The 18,037-nt window shown below is 42.0% G+C and overlaps 1 protein-coding gene across 2 annotated transcripts in view; it reads left to right on the plus strand.

Annotated features, from left to right (window-relative positions):
* The window catches only part of GNB1L (G protein subunit beta 1 like), a 43,129-nt gene extending 33,649 nt beyond the window's left edge, over positions 1-9,480 (plus strand). Inside the window, exons 6-7 of one of the 2 annotated variants that reach the window (XM_015643644.3) lie at positions 3,807-4,022; positions 8,762-9,171. In XM_015643644.3, coding sequence (XP_015499130.1) covers positions 3,807-4,022; positions 8,762-9,028 — 483 coding nt within the window. In that variant the 3' untranslated portion in view covers positions 9,029-9,171. Of the gene's footprint in view, positions 1-3,806; positions 4,023-8,761 lie in introns of both variants that reach the window. The other variant, XM_015643642.1, reaches the window with a different exon arrangement.
* Positions 9,481-18,037: the final 8,557 nt, after the last annotated feature.

Raw genomic sequence — 18,037 nt, forward strand, 5'->3', positions numbered from 1 at the left:
AAAAAAAAAAAAAAAAGGAGGAAATTAAATAGGCTGATTAGGCTTTTGTTAAACAAACTTTCTCCCAAAAATGCAATCAGTGTTCAGTGCTTGATGAAATGAATGGGTCTTTCTGTCTCCTTGACATTTTTTAATAAGATGGAGATAACTGTGGAAATGTTCAGTGTTGAAAATTTTTCTTGCCTGTATAAGAAGTCTTCTGTCTTGCCGTATTTTCTACATGCATTAATATTTATATTCCTCTAGGAAGCAAAGCAGGTGCAGAGTCTTAATTTTATAGTTTTTTATTTTGTTGCCAGTGGGGATAAAGCAGAGGACTGGGAACTGGGAGAGGTGAATTATTCCATGCAAATTCTGACTTTGAGAACTCCCCATAACTTCCTAGACTGCAAGTATAGATAATCCCTTAGAGTCTCACAGCTGTATTTGCTCTTTTACAAATGTGTGCAGCTTGGTTTAAAGGCACGAGGAAGAGGACACCCTTAAGGGAAATAATTGCATGTGGTGTACCAAAGTGATGCTCTGCATTCTGTTCTGTGGTTGCACTGGAAGTGGCTCTCTGAGTAACCCTGTAACCATAAACCAGGAGAACACGAGCTCACCCAGCTGCACCCCTTCCTGAACAGAGGCCCTCCAGGATTTCTTTGTACATGGCTCTGTTGGGCAATACAGACATACCCAGGAGATGAGCACTCCCAGCCCAGCACTCAAGGGTTGCCTAAGAGACTATTTGATGTTGCTTATGGCACAGAAAATTAACAAGTTGAAACAGAAGCTGAGAGGGAGAGCCCCATAAAGGTCTGAAGGAGGAGTGATCGGGGTGGCTGTCCAATGAGAGTTTGGGGGCTGCAGCCAGGTACCATCGTATTTTTCTGCAATTCAGGGAAACAACAAACCTCCCCAGCAGTAGCGTGAATGAGAAACTTTACTACAGAGCAGAAGGCAGCTGAGGTTAGGCTTGTGGACTAAGCCTCACTGGCTACTCTAAGCAGTCATAAAGCTTGCAGCTATTTATTTTGTTCTTTTGAGCCTTTTCCCCCCTTATTTTTCTGGGTTTGTCCTTAAAGATATTAGTTCATTCACTTTCTTTTGAAAATTCATGTTCTTAAATACATTGTCCCTTCAGTTTCACACCTTCCTGCTATTACTAATTGGGTGGAGTAGGATTTGTAGGAGTAAGAATAGTCTTCCCTTAAATTTTTTGCACTCCTTGGGGAAGGCATCATATTGCATAATAATGGTGCAAACAGAATAATTCAACAAGAATAATACATGTCGAAACTGGAAATGCCGAGTTATTACTTTATATAAACTATTGCAATTATTCCTGTTGAGTTGACAGCAGATCACCTTTTCTTCCTTCCTTGACAGTTATCCAAATGCAACAACAAAATGTCCTAGTTAGGAAGAGCAATGATTTATAATTTAATTTTTCTACTGAAACAGAGCATGAATGGTGAGACTTCTCTCCAGCAGTGTCTGTTACTGGGAATTGAAATAAATAGGCTGTTGTGAAGCACTGCTTGGTGAGTCCAGGCTCAGACCAAGAGCTCCACTGATCTTTCAATAACTTTTATTGTTTTAGTTCATGTACCCATTGAAACATTACACTTCAAATGGTTAAGAAAGTCTCCTGAAGTAGTGTGGGAGACATGCATTTCATAGGAAACAGTGCTTGGGTTTTAAAACACACCAATCTTAGATCTCACTTGCAAATTATACTTTTTCAAATCTAAAGGACAATACCCACAGCACAAAAAAATAAAGGGTTTTGCTTGGCATTCCCGAACTGCTGAGTCCTCACCTGTCTCTCCACCTGCATAAGGGTGAGGAGCTCCTCTGGAAGCCACCATCCCACTTGGAGAAGGGAGAGGAGCTGACGTGTTTCACTGCATGATGACAGCTACAACTTCTGCAAAACTCCAGCACAGAGAAGTCTTGTGCTCACAGAAGAGCAGCACAAATAATTGTGGGGGTTTTTTATGCTTAAATTGGGGGCTTTCTTTACACTGAAAAGTACTATGAAATACTTTGTTTTGCTTTGAAGATTTTAGCCTTTATTAAATACAAATAAAATCTAGAATGCTCATTTTATTGAGATTTTTTAAAACTTTTTTGATATCTGGCATTAAGAAACAGATATTTTTCATCCAAAATATCTGATGAGTTAACGTTAATTCACGTGTATCTGACACAATGTATGAATCAATGTACTCATTGCTCTGATGTTATATTATTTTAGCAAATCAAAATTTTGACAGAAAAATTGTTCATAATTCTGGGCACTGTGAGAAAGCTGCCTTGTGGGCCTTTCTAGCCAGAGCGTGCTCCCTACCTTTTCAAAGGAAAAAGGATCTTAAGGAAGGAAGAAGGCTCCTGCAAGTTTCCAGATGTGTACAGACCCATTCAGATCCCAGGTGTTCACAGACCCATTCAGAAGGATGATACAGGGGATTTCCTACATTTACAAGGACTTCCCCTTGGTTTCCTTTTTAAGGAGCAGTGAGCTCTATTCCTGAAACACTTTTCTAGGCTGAGGAAGCACATGAGGCTGGTACTCAGCAGTCATGTTACTCAGACCACCCATCTCGTTAGTTGAACTCCCCCCAGAACACAGAATAAGCAGTGAGAGAACAGTCTAGACCATTAGTAGAGGCAGTGAGCCTTTGGCCACTACAGGTTTGTATCATGACACTGACAGCTAGCAAGTTTGACCTCATTCAATAACATGATACTGGTAAAAATTAATTCTTTATGCCCTTTACCTTAATTGAATACTGAGCAAACAAATCTTGTAGGAGCAGACACTGTTTGGCAAGATCTGAATATCCTGTTGGATACATTTCTTAGATGTGCCTACATGAGGTGGTAATAATCCCAGTGTCTATTTTGATACTTCTTTTCCTATGAAAGAAATAACTGGCATTAAGAGTTTTTTTAGTTGCTTTTCATTAGGGATTTGCATCTTCACTGTCATAACCAGGTACTGCTTACAGGATCATTATTCTTTTGGCTGGAGCAATGATGAATATTTTCCTTAAGTGTGACATGTAATCCAGTAATGTTCCCTTCTTTGAGTTATTTCAGAGGCTTAAATAAATTAGGTGTCTGCCCAGGGTGCCCTGCCCTTTGGCCTGTGACATCATTAATCAAAATAGCTTTCAATTGGTTACAGTGGGACTCGGGCACCATTAACCCTTTGGTGACTGACCCAGCGGTTCCTGCTGGGAGGTTCAGTGTTTACCTTCAAGCACTGTGGGGTGCTTGGGCAGGCAATCCCTCTGTGCAGTCCTACACTTGGCAGTGTGAAATTGGAATCCCTGAGCATGGCACTTCTCAATGCCCACACAGGCTTGTATTGCTTGAGAGTAACTCAGCTGCTCTGTGGAATTGTTTCTATGAAGTGCAAACAAAGTTCAGACCATGAAGTAAAGCTCCTGAAAATTCCAGACAGGCTCTTTTCAGGTGCTGTAGAGAGCAATAGTTTGGATTTTCAGAGAGAAATTTTCTCCCTCTGCGTGTGTATATATATGTCTCTGTGTGTATGTTAAATATGTATAATATATATAAAATTAAGAATTTGATATATAGATATAAAACCTGTAAGTGCATATTACCTAGTAATGCTTTCTCTAAGTGGATGGAGTATCAGAATTTGACATTCAGACATCTAAACATTTTTTCACTTCTACAGCAGTCAGCATTTTAATTTATTCTCTTGGTGCTTGGACTAAAACTTACCCAGGCATGGTAATTTTCTTAACAGACTATTTGCTTCTCAAACAATTTTATTTTTCCTTAATCAGCTCAGCTGTGGTTCACAACCTGTGCTTCTGGCTGGCTATGAAGATGGATCAGTTGTCCTGTGGAATGTGTCAATGGGAAAAGCGTTGAGCCAACTCATTTGCCACCAGGAGCCAGTGATGAGCCTTGACTTTGACTCGGAGAAGACCAAGGGGATCTCGGGCTCATCTGAAAAGGTGCTTAGCATCTGGAGCCTCAATGAGCAACAGAACCTCCAGGTCAGGATCACTGGCCCTCCAGTGTCATTTATCCCACTTTGCACTAACAGTTTGATAGACTAAAAAAATATTTAGTCATGAAGAGGAGTTGTTGCAGATCTCTAGCTAATTAATCACAGACTGGTTAGAATGTCTGTGCTATGTGACTAGACTTAGCAAAAGATGGTGAGGATTTAAAAAAAAAGAAAAAAACCCTCTCTCACATGTTTCTGGTTTTACCAAAGTTGCAACAGGCACACAGGCCTAGCATTACTCAAGCCATTGCCTCTGTATCTTCATTTATCACATTGGTAGTATCCAGCTCTCAGAATGTCCTAAACATTATAAATGAGTTAGAAAAATGAGAAACAAAGGATTGCTTTTCAAAAGGTTCTGCCTGAATGGCTATAGCGAGCTTTCCACTGTGGGAAAGACAGAAGTATTCCATTAAATACTTCACAAGCAGAAAGAGTAGGAGTAACCCAGCTAGCATCAAGAGGACATGAGGTTTAGGCACCCAACTTCTTTTTGCACCTACAGGGCCCAGCCAGAGGCACAAAATCAGGCAGTTGGCTGCCCCAGTTCATGTCTGAGCTGTGGTAGTGAATGGCTGGGTTAGAAGGAGGTCGTGTAACCCCCAGCTCAGGCTGTGCGAGGGATGGCCATAAATACTGCTTTCATCTAGACAACTTCAGGAAGTGTTCCAACAGTGCCAAGGCATTAAGTACAATCTGGAAATGCAGTTGTGGAAATAAATGCAAAAAGGGTCAGGAAAATTAAAATGGCCCAAGCACAGCCTTTCCACTGCTGGGTGTTTTAATCTTTTTAAAGTAGCAGTTGTCCCATGAACAGTGGAGAGGGCCTGAGTCAACCCCTGTGGGCCCACATCATCCTTGAGATCTGCTGGACACACCAGTTCATGGAAGAATAATAACTGCAGTTTTTGTGGAGATACTTTTTTAAGTAGTACAGCAAGTAAATGCTGTTTTTTAATGGTGCTACAGGAAGAAAAGCACATGCTGGGACATCCAATGGTGACTCATCACCTGGAGGATGAATAACCCTCAGCATCCACTGTAATGTGTGGGATCTGTGAGCCATCACCACAGCACCTGCATTTCTGGGGGGAGCAGGGCACTGTGTGTGGTGCAAACACATCCAATCCCAGTGCAGTTTGGAGGACATGGCACTCACTGGGGAGGCGACTGAACCTTAATGCACAACACAACGCCACATGGAAGAGGCACTCTACACTCTGACTGAGTAGTGAAAGTGTCTGATACACAGTTGTCATGGTTTGGGTTTGCTGGTTTTTTGGTCTTGTTTGCCCTCCTCTTGCCCAGCCTCCCCCTGCTTGTGTGTACCAGCTGTCCTTAACTCAGCGAAGTGGAAGGAAGGTGAGCAATCCCAGTAAGAAACTTGGTATTCAGACTTGTTCTCTAAAGTCAAGGTGCCAGAAATCTGACATCATGATAGGCTTCTTAAATTTTCAGATACTCTGGTGGTAGAGAGAAAGCTGTTCTTTCATATTAATTATAGCAAAACTTTTTCCTAAAGTCAAAGAAAATGTTGTTCTTTACAGCACATTTCACTTATGAGTTAACTATGCAGGGCTACAGGTACAACTCACAGGAGTTGTTCACCTGAAATATTCCAAGTATTGTTTTTCACAACGTATTCCCATTCCCAGGAAGATTAACTACACCTTCAACACCTCACACTGAGAGATAGAAGGTTGCCTCAGAAGAAATTTAAATACCAAGTATTACAAGCTACAAGCAATGTTCCTATGCTTCATGGGAGCATGAATGCCCTAAAAAAAAATGCATCTTTCATACGAGCACTAGAGATTGTCAAGGACATAGATTAAGTTTTTTTTCCACTATTGCATTAATAATATAAACCAGATGGGGATTTTTTTCCTGACATTCCAGGTACCTGAGGTAATGGTAGACGTTGGAAAGCCACTCAGTGGCACATTATTTTTATTCTAAAAGGTTTTAATAAGTAACTGTGGTGCACAGCTATCTGCCGTTGGAAAAGGAATGATGCAATGATGGTACTGCAGCTCTGTTTTAAGTGGCAGTGTTCCAGTGTGTCAATGAGTAGATGATGAAGGTAACTGCAGAGTTTATTGCTATGGGGAAAGTTTGTATTGTCTTCTACAGGAAAGTTGCTGAAATCATCACTGTCAGCAAATGACAGGATTGATTTTGAGCCTTCTGATTCTGATGAGATAGTGCAATTATGTGATGATGTTTGTGGTAGAATGTAGGAGGTAAACAGCTTCTGCAGGTGAATAAACAAAGCAGAACTAAGCAATCTGATAACCAGAGGCTTCTTTTTATATGACAAGAGAAAAAATCCTGTAAGCTGTAATATAAGTTTTGTTGGTTGGGTTGCTGAGGCTTTTCCCCCAAATGCTGAAGCTTAGTCTGCTAAGAATATAATAATAACAGAATAAAATATTAAATATTATATAACATTTAATAAATATAAAAATAATGAAAAACTAAAATAATCTTTTGGTTATTTTCCTAATAAGCAGAGGGCTTAAAGACATGCTTTGGGTGTAGATGCAAGTGTCCTTGGTTGTGACTGGCTGAAAGCAGCTCACCTGTTTTTACCTCTTTGTTTTCTTAATTACAAGCTGGTTTTCTGGTTAAGAAATTATATTGGCATTTGACTGGTGTAGTTAGTGACTTACTGTAGTAAGTCCTGGGATGGTACAAATCCTGGCAGTAGGATTATGCCTGGCTGCATATACCTTGAGCAAGTTTTTTCCTTTGTGTTGCTTTTCTCTCTCGTATTTGCAGATCATGCACAAATGCCCACTGTTCCCTCATGTTCCATAGCCAACAGGCATCACCATTACAGGCTTCCTTTTCAAGTTGTAGCTTGCTGAGGACATGCCATTTCTCCAGTTGCCCTGATTGTGCTGTATGGATCTTGCCCACATAATTGACATTAATGATGGGAGCACCACACCTGGGATTGGTTATAGCCATTAGCTAATAATCTCAGTTACAGAGTAAGACCCATCCTACATTTGCCAGGCTGGTGATGTAAAGAATAAATCTTTCCCTTGCCAGGACATTTACACCAACAAAAATTCCACTGAGGCCATGCTGCATTAGGCCTACCCTGTGGAGTTTGGAGCACATGTACTAACAAAAAGCACAGGTTTTACAGTAGCAGTCCCACCAGGAGGCCCCCACACAGCCTGCTATTTCTCATTAGGCTTGAGCAAAGCTTGCTGTCCTGTGTTCTGAATTCATTCATGTCATCTTTGAAAAAGAAATGTATAGAACACATAAGAAGCATGTCAAGTTTCATTCACCCTTTTGTCTTACCAAACTGCACAGCTCTTGCTGTTTGAGTAGGCTGGGCAGTTCTTATGTAGTTGAAAAATAATTGCTTATGGCTTTGTGCCTGTTAGGTTCCAAGATGTGTTCAGCTGCATCTGAAACCAACCTTGACCAACATTTCTGGAGTTTTCTACATTCAGTATAAAAGTTAAAATGATCTGCAATAATATGTCTTTATAACCCTGTGCTAGCTATGCATCATGGAATGTCCATGGAGGAAAGCTGCTCAGGTGTGGTGTGCTTGTCAATCCCTTCCTGCCTCAGACAAACAGTAAACACCACACAGTGAATTAAAACAGGCACTGGATGGTATTAAGCTTTGGTACAGGGTAGCTACAGACTCAGGCTTAAGGAGACAGTGGCATTAACATGTCATTTCCAATGGTACTACAAATAACAGCAGTTCAGGGCCAGCTTTATAAGCCAAAGGTGTTTTCCCCATTTTGACAGAAGCTGAGCTGTTCCAATACACACACACACACACACTTGTGTGCATATTCCACATGTGTTTCAGAGGCAGATTGCTCACTCATACAAGTAGCTTGAGGTGAGAACAGCAAAGGGGAGTTACTTTGAGCTTTGTGTTTTGAGGGAAACTCATGTCAGTGAAGCGTAAACTTTTATTTCCAGGGGCTTTCTGTGCAGCCCCAGTGCCTCCCAAAGAATCCAAATGTCTCCCAACTGAATTGTGCCCCCTGAAACCTGTGCCCCAGTAGTCCCCAAATGGTAACAAAAGGCTTCCAAGACTGAAATCAGTAACTTGGCCATAATCCCCTCCTTGGATTTGGTGTAAATAGAAGTGTCTTGAGAGGGAGTACTAGAAATACAGATTTCCTGACACTGTAACCCAATTCCTGGAAGCATTCCTTTCTCAAGACTGAGGTAAATGCTACCACAACTTATTGGGGGTTTTGTGAGGGGGCCACAGTAGTAGAAGTGAGTAGCAGGTAGGTTAAACATCACCTCAGAAGGGTCTCAGCCTGGCAATATTGCAGAAGCAGGGAAAATATATGGCCTTAGCTCTGAACATTAGCTCTGAACATTGCAGCTCATACAAGAATAGCTGGAAGAAAAGGACAAAGCTGTGCTCAAAATCTTGATTCAGAGCTTCACTTGTGACAGAATATATATAGCTTTAAATGCAAAATAAACTAAAAGCATACAAGAGTTGGGTTTATTTTGTGAAAATTGTTCTGGAGATGGGAGGTTCAAGTTAAGGTGTTTTCTGTCTCTGTTGTTCTCACCAAGAGCCATCCAGCACATGGTGAAAAGCTCCACATTCCCTGTGTGACACTGGTGTGTTGGGTGGGCACAAAACCTGCTAAAGTGCCAAAGTATTCCTTTTCCTCCTGTTTTGAACAACTAGAACTCATTTGTAACTTTTTCACAAAGGTTTACAAAACACACGAACTTGTCAACGCTGGCATATCTGATATCACCATCCGTCCAGACAAGAAGATTTTGGCAACAGCAGGGTGGGATCATCGCATCAGGATCTTTGGCTGGAAAAAGCTGAAGCCCCTAGCAGTGCTGGACTATCACACAGCAACCGTCCACTGCGTGTCCTTCTCGGATCACAGCAACCCCCGGGAGAGACTGCTGGCAGCTGGCTCCAAAGATCAGCGCATCAGTGTCTGGTCCATATATGCTCAGACGTGACACATCCTGCACTGCCAAGGACTGGGAAAGCAGGACTGGTGAAGCAATTCCTTGCACTGGAATTCAAACGTGCCTGTGGGGAAGTGGCAGAATCTGTCTCCAGGCTGAAGTGAGAGTCCTAGCTTAATTCTTATGCTGCTTGTTTAATCTATAAGTTTTGTCTTCCATAGAGGAAAGTGAATTTTTAAAATTCATAACAAGCAGAACGAGGCCGGTCACAAAGACAAAAGCTGCTTTGGGTTCTGCTACGGCTTTTGCAACACCTTTCCTTTGGCAGGTTGCTGACATAACTTGCGCCAATATCTTTTGTAAAAAAGGACTGGAATCCCTCAAACTGCAGTGGGGGCAGAATATATCTGTTTGTAAGTCATTTATGTATCCAAGAATCTGAATCAGTGTAAAACATCACTCTTTCTTGAAAATTTATACCCATTAAACCACCTCCAGTGGTTTCTCATTGTCAGTTACTTTTTCTTCCCCTTAACTGAAAGGCTATCAGAACACCCTTGATTTGTTCACACTTCTGTCAGTTTCTAACTTAAACCAACAGCCAGGAATGTGACTAGGGATGGCCTTCGGCATTTATGAATTTCATTATGTCTCCTGTCACCTCAAGCCTCACAATTAATCACAAGAAAGAAAGGGAAAAAATCTTCCCCAGCATTGTGCTGCAAAGCTATGTAAAGCCTTTTACAGAGCCAGTGCTAAATCCTTTCCATAGACTGATGAGCTGAAGGATTTAAACTCGGCAATCCAATTAGCGCCCTTCTCCTTGGAGAGTTAGGGCTAAGTTTCAGCATGGCAAGTCTGAGATTCAGCTGCACAACTCCCATTAACATTTAGGGGAATGCCATGGGTAAATCCTTCTCCACACAGTGTGAATGTTCCATTAACTTGTCATCTCTACAGTCATGGAAGCTGAAATTCATTCATGAAGTTTTTTTTGTTTGACTCACAAAACAGCATTTGCATTCTTCTAAAGCGTATTAGACACACACCAGTGTGCTGAGAGCCAGGGTACTGCTGGATTGGTGACAAAGCTGCAGTGATAACTGTGTCCAGGCTGTGCACTGTTGATACTTTATTGGAAATAATTGTTTCTGGTCCTGTAGAGAGGTGGAAATCAGAGAAAAAGTGACCAAAAGTGAATAGCAACATCAAAGACTTTAGAAATGATTTCAGGAAAAACACACATGCAAATTAAAGTCTGAGTCTGTTATCCAGCTGTGCCTTACAGACAGAATATTGCTGGACTGAAAGCCTGAAGCACCCAGCCTGATGTTCTTTACATTAAAACACAGAACCAGGATACTGTTGCCAGGCTTTTCTAAATAAAACGTGGCCTTACACATTTTAGAGTGTGGTGACACTTTAAATAATGCATTTCTTTGATTATTTCTTTACTATTCAGTAGCTGCATGGAGGATCACATTGCAGTTGAAAGTTAAAGCCTAATTTTGAGTGATCCCAAGTCAAGGGGAGGTGACGGTGTTCATTACATCTACCAGACAGAGTTGCACATCTCCACCCATCATCCACCTCCCACACAGAAGAGGAGCTTTCCCCACTGTACAAGCAGCTCCAGCACCAGCCTTGTGGAGCTTTCTTTTTGTTGTTTTTCCCCTTTCTCAAAGTAGGTCAGAAGTGACATAAAAAAACCAATGAAATAAATAAATGGTGGTGCGGGGATCTGTCCTAGGGACTTTGCACAGAGATTTCCTTTTGCTGTGCTGTCTGGTACAGCATCACACACGTGGCCCAGAGGGTGCCAGCATTCCTCCTCCATGGCAGCAAACAGCAGCCTGCTGTTGTTCCACAGAACTGAGCTGCAGGTTTAATGCCCACCCAGCAGGAAAGGATGCCAGGGCTCACCCATCTTGGGTAAATGGTTAATGTAGGAAACAATTTTTTTATGTCAATATTCTGGCATTGGAACAGTGGCACCCCTCTGGAAAGAAGGATTAATACCCCATGCCTTAATAAGAGCATTATTAGATCAGACCCCAAAAATTAGGAATTCTTGAGTATATTTTCTCTGAAAATCGCCATTTACTGTCAACATCTGTATCTAAAGCAACTAGGGAGACTCATAAGGGATGTTTAGAATTACAAAAGAATCTTTTGGAAAATACTCTAAAGATTACTGGGTGCTTATATCTAACTTACTGCCTTTTGCTGAGAATTAAATATTTATGTTTGTCTTACTAGGTAGATTTAAAAACAAACTTAGTCATGCAAGTACAAATTGAGAATGAGGACATGAACTGCATCTCAGACACACAGGTGAGAGTTTCATCAGCTTCAGGAGGAAGGACACAGGTTGCAGGAACATGCAGAACAGACCCATCCTTTACTTCCCATTACCAAAGCACTATTCATGCCATACTTTTTCACAATACAATTAATTCATTAACAATTTATATCACTACTGATTTTAATTAAACACCCAGTAAACAGATTTTTCTTTCATATGATACTTTCCTTGAAATGAGCAACCAGACTACACTAGTTTCATTTAAGATTGAGCCTAAATGCCATAGTTTAATTGTGAATTACAGTCTTCTAACAGTTTATTTGCCTAAGGAACTAACCTAGACTTCCCCAAAGAATGATTTCCGACAGGAAAGACCGTCTGTATTAGTAAAGGCTGTAAAATACAATTGTCTGATTAGAACTATAAGTGTAAAATACAGATGTCTGCATCTAAGAAATTCGCATTTTTTTAATTAAAAAAAAAAAAAATTACAATTGTGCCATGAGCATGGTTGTCACAAGATTGCCACTGACTTGCTAGCAGAAGGTTGTGAGCGAAGAGCCACCTTAAGATGCTGGAGTTAGCTCTGAAATCTCACCTGCCAGAAAGGAACAGGGCTAGCCTGTACCTGGCCTAGAGGATTCAGGAGTGAAGGTGATGACAGCTAAATTATTACAAAAGGCTTCCTCCCAAGAATCACTGTCTTTGGCACCATGAGAGGGAAGAAAGCAACTGGCATTCGTAAAGTAATAGAAATAAATCCCAAACAGCAGCATTTGTGCAGCAATTACATGGAATATTTATCACCACTGGAACGAATGGTGATCTCTGACCCTCTAATATTATTTGCAAATGAATCCATTAGTTACAACTCCTTTCTCTTATCAGTACATGAGCCATAAAGCACTGCAGTCCTTAGTGTAGATGAGCAAGTAAAGAAGAGATTAATTGTATTTGTAGTAATGAGTGAAAAAGGAAGTAAGCTGGGGGCATGCAATGAGGCAGTTGTTAAATTTAGTCCTTTAGGATGCAATTGCTACAGCAAGCCAAAAAATTACTCTGCAGCTTGACTTGGACTGTTGCAAAGGTTTGAGTTTAAAAGAGCAGATTTTTATAGTTAAGCCGATACTGGCTTCTGGACTGCTCTTGTTTTTAGCATATTTAAGATGCATCTAGAAAGCCAACTTACAAATTAATAAATCTTTCCTTTAATTCAGTCTGCCAAGAACAAAGATAGAACACTGACTACTGCAGGAGCCATGTTAGTGATGTAAACCAAAGGACTGGGGATTAAACAAGGATTACTGAGTGCTAAATCAATGTGTTTCCTTTTCTGGCTGTGTGTCTGTGGTGTGAAAGTGTGGATCATTGCATAAAACATGGCACATGACTGCCTGGATTAATACTAGACAACGTTACGGCAGTGCTGACACAAAGTTTGATGTTTAAGCATGACAATTGTGCTACCAGGAAAGTGACAGCCATGACTAAGGAGAAAGGTAGGGGGGTTTCTGCTAATGTGTAATCTTCTGAAATTCAAGCCCAGGTCTCCCTACTACAGCCTTTCCAAATAAACTTGGCTGTGTTTGTCTATGTCCTACTCTTCTGGGGCATGCTGGAGGTTTCTTTTATAATGTGAAGGAAGCTATCCAGAATTAAGATCATACTGGGCAGGAGTTGGCAATTCATGTAAGCATCTCACAATATCAAATTAAATGAAAATACCTCTTGGGAAAGTTTTGCTCACCTGATCAGTGGTCTGAACTACAGCTGTACATCCTATCAGCAGTGCTGTACTGTACTGCTTTATTCTGACCTCTGGAATTTGATTTGCTGTTTGGTTTGCAAGAGGAGAAGAAAGAGGAAGGAAGGGGGTAAATTTAAAACAAAGGAGCAATTTCTCCCGCTGAGTTAGGTGATAGGAAGACACTGGAAGGTATGAAGGGCCTTTGAGCAAACCATCAGCAGTGGCCAGATTCTTCACGGGAGAGGGACAAGGATGGCAGGCAGAGTACCTGGCGGAACCATACAGTGATAGGTCTGGTCTCTAAAACTCATACACCAACTTCTTTTTGTCTCAGACATATTTGCTTTTACTTCCCTAGCGTCCTTTTTTTAAAGTGTTAGGAAATCCTGGAGACCACAATATACACCTCTAAATAAGCCTGTTTTCACCCAGAGGAGGGTGTATTTATTTCTGCGCTCTGAAAAGTTGTAAAACCAGAAGCTGCAGTGCCACAGGGGGTAACAGCAGGAAGGACTGAGGTCTTGAAGCAGCCATGTGCACTGCAGGAGAACCACCCTGGAGTATTAACTAACTCCTCACAGGAGAGTGACACTGCAGTGAAAAAAATATCAATTCTAATAATTCTCTGTTACAATTTGAAGTTCTAATTATTGAAAAAATAAAATGGAATAAAAAAACTGTTAAATTTAGTTGAGATTACAGCTAAATGCTATTTCCTTCTAGTTTTTATTCTCACTATACATAAATTAGGACAGCAAAAAACCATAGAAGTCCTCAGATGTTTTCTGGACAGCAATGATCTCTCTTTTCTACCAGTGGCAGGATTGATTGAGCCTGATTATGTCCAGATCAGAAAATCTAGCAAGGATGTTCAAATGCTGAGCTATTATTCTGCTCCATAGCTCTGGCATCTCACACATGCAGAAGTACATCTTCCAGGCCTCCATGGCACTGCTTGCTATAGCATGTTCTGACACAGGTAAGAAGGCAGTGGGTGCACTGGGCCTATGGAATAACTTTTAACGTGACAGAGAATGTGGCTGTGGCATTTGTCCTGATAGTAATTTCAAAAATTGCTGATATGAAATCCCAGTGATAGGTGGATGCATTGTTTGTGTTCATGGAAAAGTATCTAGGCTGCTCTTAACATAACACTTAGAGTAAGTATTGCCTGTTCAGATTTTTTTGCCTCAGTTATTTTGATGGCATGCAGACTTGGCATCCTGCTAAACAGAGACATTGAGTCTTTATAGTTTTATCTCTTGAGTCCATCTGTTTTGAAGCAGTTGACAACAAGCAGGAAAGGGAATAGAATGAAAGACTCACTTCGCGATTGCTGAAATAAAAGAAATGTGCAAGGCAGTGCTCAAATAGAACCAGCCTGGGAGAAGGACCGCCTCTCCCCACCCCGCCTCTGCCCTTTCTAGATGACGGCTTTACCTGCAAACCCTCCATTCTCATGCTGACTCTTGCTGCCTACGGTTGGAGCTCACACCCCAGACAAAGCACAGCGGAAGCAGCCAGGCTGGAGCACTGAGAGAAAGGGAACCAACCATTACTTTCTGGAACAAAGAGCAATGGGAGCACAAAGCAAGTGGAGTAAAATGCAAATGCCAAGCCCCTGCCCATCATCCATGCTGAAACCAGTGACAAAAGCAATAGTGCTAACACCTCACACTAAGGTGCTTCTGTAAATCTGACATGTTATTTATGCCGGTTTTATCTTCTTTTTAGTAATTCAAAGCTCAAGGACATCAGTCACAGTCCCTGGGCGCCTGTGCAGTCACTCCTGTGAAGGCAGGCACCGAGCACAGCAGTGGCACCCGAGGTGCCCTGCCCTTCCCACTGAAACACTCACTGGTTGCCAGAAGGATCGTCAAGGGAGGAGGAGTACAGTGCAGGGAAACATTCCCTTTCCTTCTCCATCTCCCAGAGACCATTAAGAGCAGTTCAGAGAGGTGTAGAACCCAGACTGGAGTGGATGTTGCAGGTCACTCACTCTCACAGTGCCCCTCTCACAGAGGGGATGGGAGGCTGTCCTTTGGCAGCTCCAGTTGGAGCAGGAGATGGAAGCTGCCCTAGAGCCTGGCAGGATGTCACAACATGGAGCAGCGAGCCTTGAAAATGTGTAGGGCCTGCCTCTTCTATCTGTGCTGCTCCATCTCCTTATAGAATTAGGTCCTAAATGTGACTTTTCTGGCTCTTGTTCTTAATCACTTTGTTACTAGTTCAAATTTATAATTTTAACCTAAATATAAGTGAGTGATTTATTGTAATTATTTTGTATAGGCTGCTCTTAATAAACTTTTTTTTATATCTGGAAAAACATTTAATTTCCCATATGGAAAGAACACATTTATCATACTTTACTTGGATATACTTGGCCCACTATTGCACATATATGCAAAACATATGTGACAAATTCAAGGCTGAATTTAATAAAACAGAAATGCTGTGAAAGGTGATATAATAAATATATTACACAGACATATGTGGCCAATTTATAAAACTATGATATCTTTGGTAAATTTATAATAGGTCATTTCTATTAATGGGGGGAATGACTGTGTTTTTTCTGGCATATGTAACATACACAATACTTTGCACAGCCCTCCTGAAGGACAGTAGGCCTTTGGAGAGCAGACTTGTACATGTACATACATTGTGTATATGGGACACGTCAGTTTTTTTCAAAATTAATGTGCCTTCACGCAATATTTAAAAAATAATATTTTCAAAATTAATTACTGTGTCTTCAAAACCAGCTCTTCCTTCTTGTATTGATTGTGTGCACAACATACTGGGCAGGAAAAAAAAGTATCAGGAGATTTGCAAAGCTTTGATGCACTATCTAGATTCCCATCAACAATGGGTGTCTCACTGTAGCAGACAGCACGTTTTATATGCTGAGCTCATGATAATGGCAATAATAGAAATCTTTGAGTAGTCTTTGTTTTTTGTCAAACACCTGTGTAAATTATATCTCTTAGGAAAATTGAATTGGAATGATTAAATGAAGAACAAAAGGCGTATGTGTAAAAAACGTTGCATCCATACACAAGTACTGGCCTCCACGCGTGCAGAGTGGATTCTTAATAACTCCCATTTAAAGCAACAGCTGAGCCATCGCTATCTCAGTATCCTCAGATTGTAACTCACGGGAGACTGCCCTTTCTTATTTATGCCAGAGCGTTTCAAATATCGAATCTTTCCTTTAACCCCCAAATCTATATTTCCCTCTCATCGCGTATTTCTCAGCTCCGGAAGACGAAGCCCTTCCGTGCGTGCTGGATCCACCGCGTGCCATGCCCGGCTCTTCCCTCTGGAGGGAGCCGGCTCTTCAGGCAGGGCCGGCCGGAGTGAGCGCAGCATCTTCCTCCTCTTCCTCCTCCACCGCGGCCGCGGGGCAGCGACACCTGCGGGGACCCCCGGGACACACTGGGGGTGTTCCTGTCAGGCTAAAGCACCCGCGGTCTCAGCACGCTGCAGCAAAACCACATTTGATTTCAACCTATCAGGAAACCGAGCAACAGAAGGCAAAGCACAAAGAACCAACACATGTATGTGCACACACACGCCCTTCTCCCACCTTCCCGCCCACCCGTGTTCAGACCCACAGCAGCTTTTTGAGCTCTTTGGGTGATGATGCTGAAACCTGCTTTGCAGGTACTGCTGCGTTTGCTCTTCCAGCCTTCTCCAGGCAGCAGGGCTCAGCTTCTGTCCCCCATCCCCAACCTGTGGGTGCCTGACTTGTTCCCAGCGGCTACAGTGATCCCTTTACACAGGCAGAATGTTACACAGCACGAGTGAACCTGTTTTCTTAATCTGTAATCAAGGTACAACTGGCCCTTGGTGAGGGATCCAGCATCACAGGCTGAAATCCACTTGCTGGAGAGGAGTGCCTGGCAGGAAAGGACAAGTGAGGTGGGCCCCAAGCCCTGTAGCCCCACTAGCCATGGTGCCTTGTAGAGATGCACTAGAAGCCCACAGCTCTTGTGTCCCACACTGAGACCCACACTGTCCCTTCCCCAGCAGCCTGCTGCCTGCAGAACACCTTTCTGTACCTGCTACAGTCCTCAGGTCATTCTCCACCCTGCAAGCAAGCCACTGTTACACACACTGTAGCAGGAAGCCAAAGCAGCTGCTCCCCTGGCCATGGCTGTGTGCAAATGTGCTTGAGATTGACTGAAGAAATGCCAACACCCCAGGATGCTGAGAGGCAGCTGCTGGGGATTACCTGCACAGTTCTAGGCAGAGAGTTATAGGGCCCCCCTGAAGAGAAGGAAAGACTAAAGAGAACATCTATGAAATGTGTAGAGTGTGCATGAACACCGCAAACACACGGGAGTTTCATCCCCATGCTCCTATCCTACATTGAATTTAGTCAATTCTACTAGTAAGGAAAGAATAAAATAAACTACAAAAAGCCATTTCTGAAAACTGGAACTATCCCCAGTGTTTGGGTTAAGTGTAAGCAAAGGCCACCCTTGTTCCACACTGCGTGGGCCTAATCCTGGATTTATCCACTGAGCTAAGTGATGTGGTTTTCAGACCACAGAAGCAATCACTGAACTCAGCCTGTACCTCTAGAAAACAGAGCTAGATGCCCAATTTATTCTTTAGCCCTATTTGGAAGGGAGAAAGAATGTTTGTAACCCCCACACTTGGGCCTATTTTACAGCAGCTTTTAAATACACTTTGTGGGTAAGTGCTTCGCGTGACTTGAGGTGACCACGAGTGGAAGTATTGCCCAGAAATGCGGCCGACTTCTTTCCTAGCAGACCTTGGTAAGAGCATGGGCTGAGTGAAGTTTAACCAGACATGTAATCAAATCATACAAAGTCATTTGTCAAATGAATCTACAATACACAGATCATGCATGATATAAAAGTAGAAGAGTGTTACAGATTTTCTATGATTTTCAAAAGGCTTCTACTATCAACCTGCAGCATTATTGGGATTTGTTTATTTGAAGTGGATTTTTTGCTGTGATAGAAAAATAAATTTT

Source organism: Parus major, chromosome 15, assembly GCF_001522545.3.
Source record: "Parus major isolate Abel chromosome 15, Parus_major1.1, whole genome shotgun sequence".
Lineage (NCBI taxonomy): Eukaryota > Metazoa > Chordata > Aves > Passeriformes > Paridae > Parus > Parus major.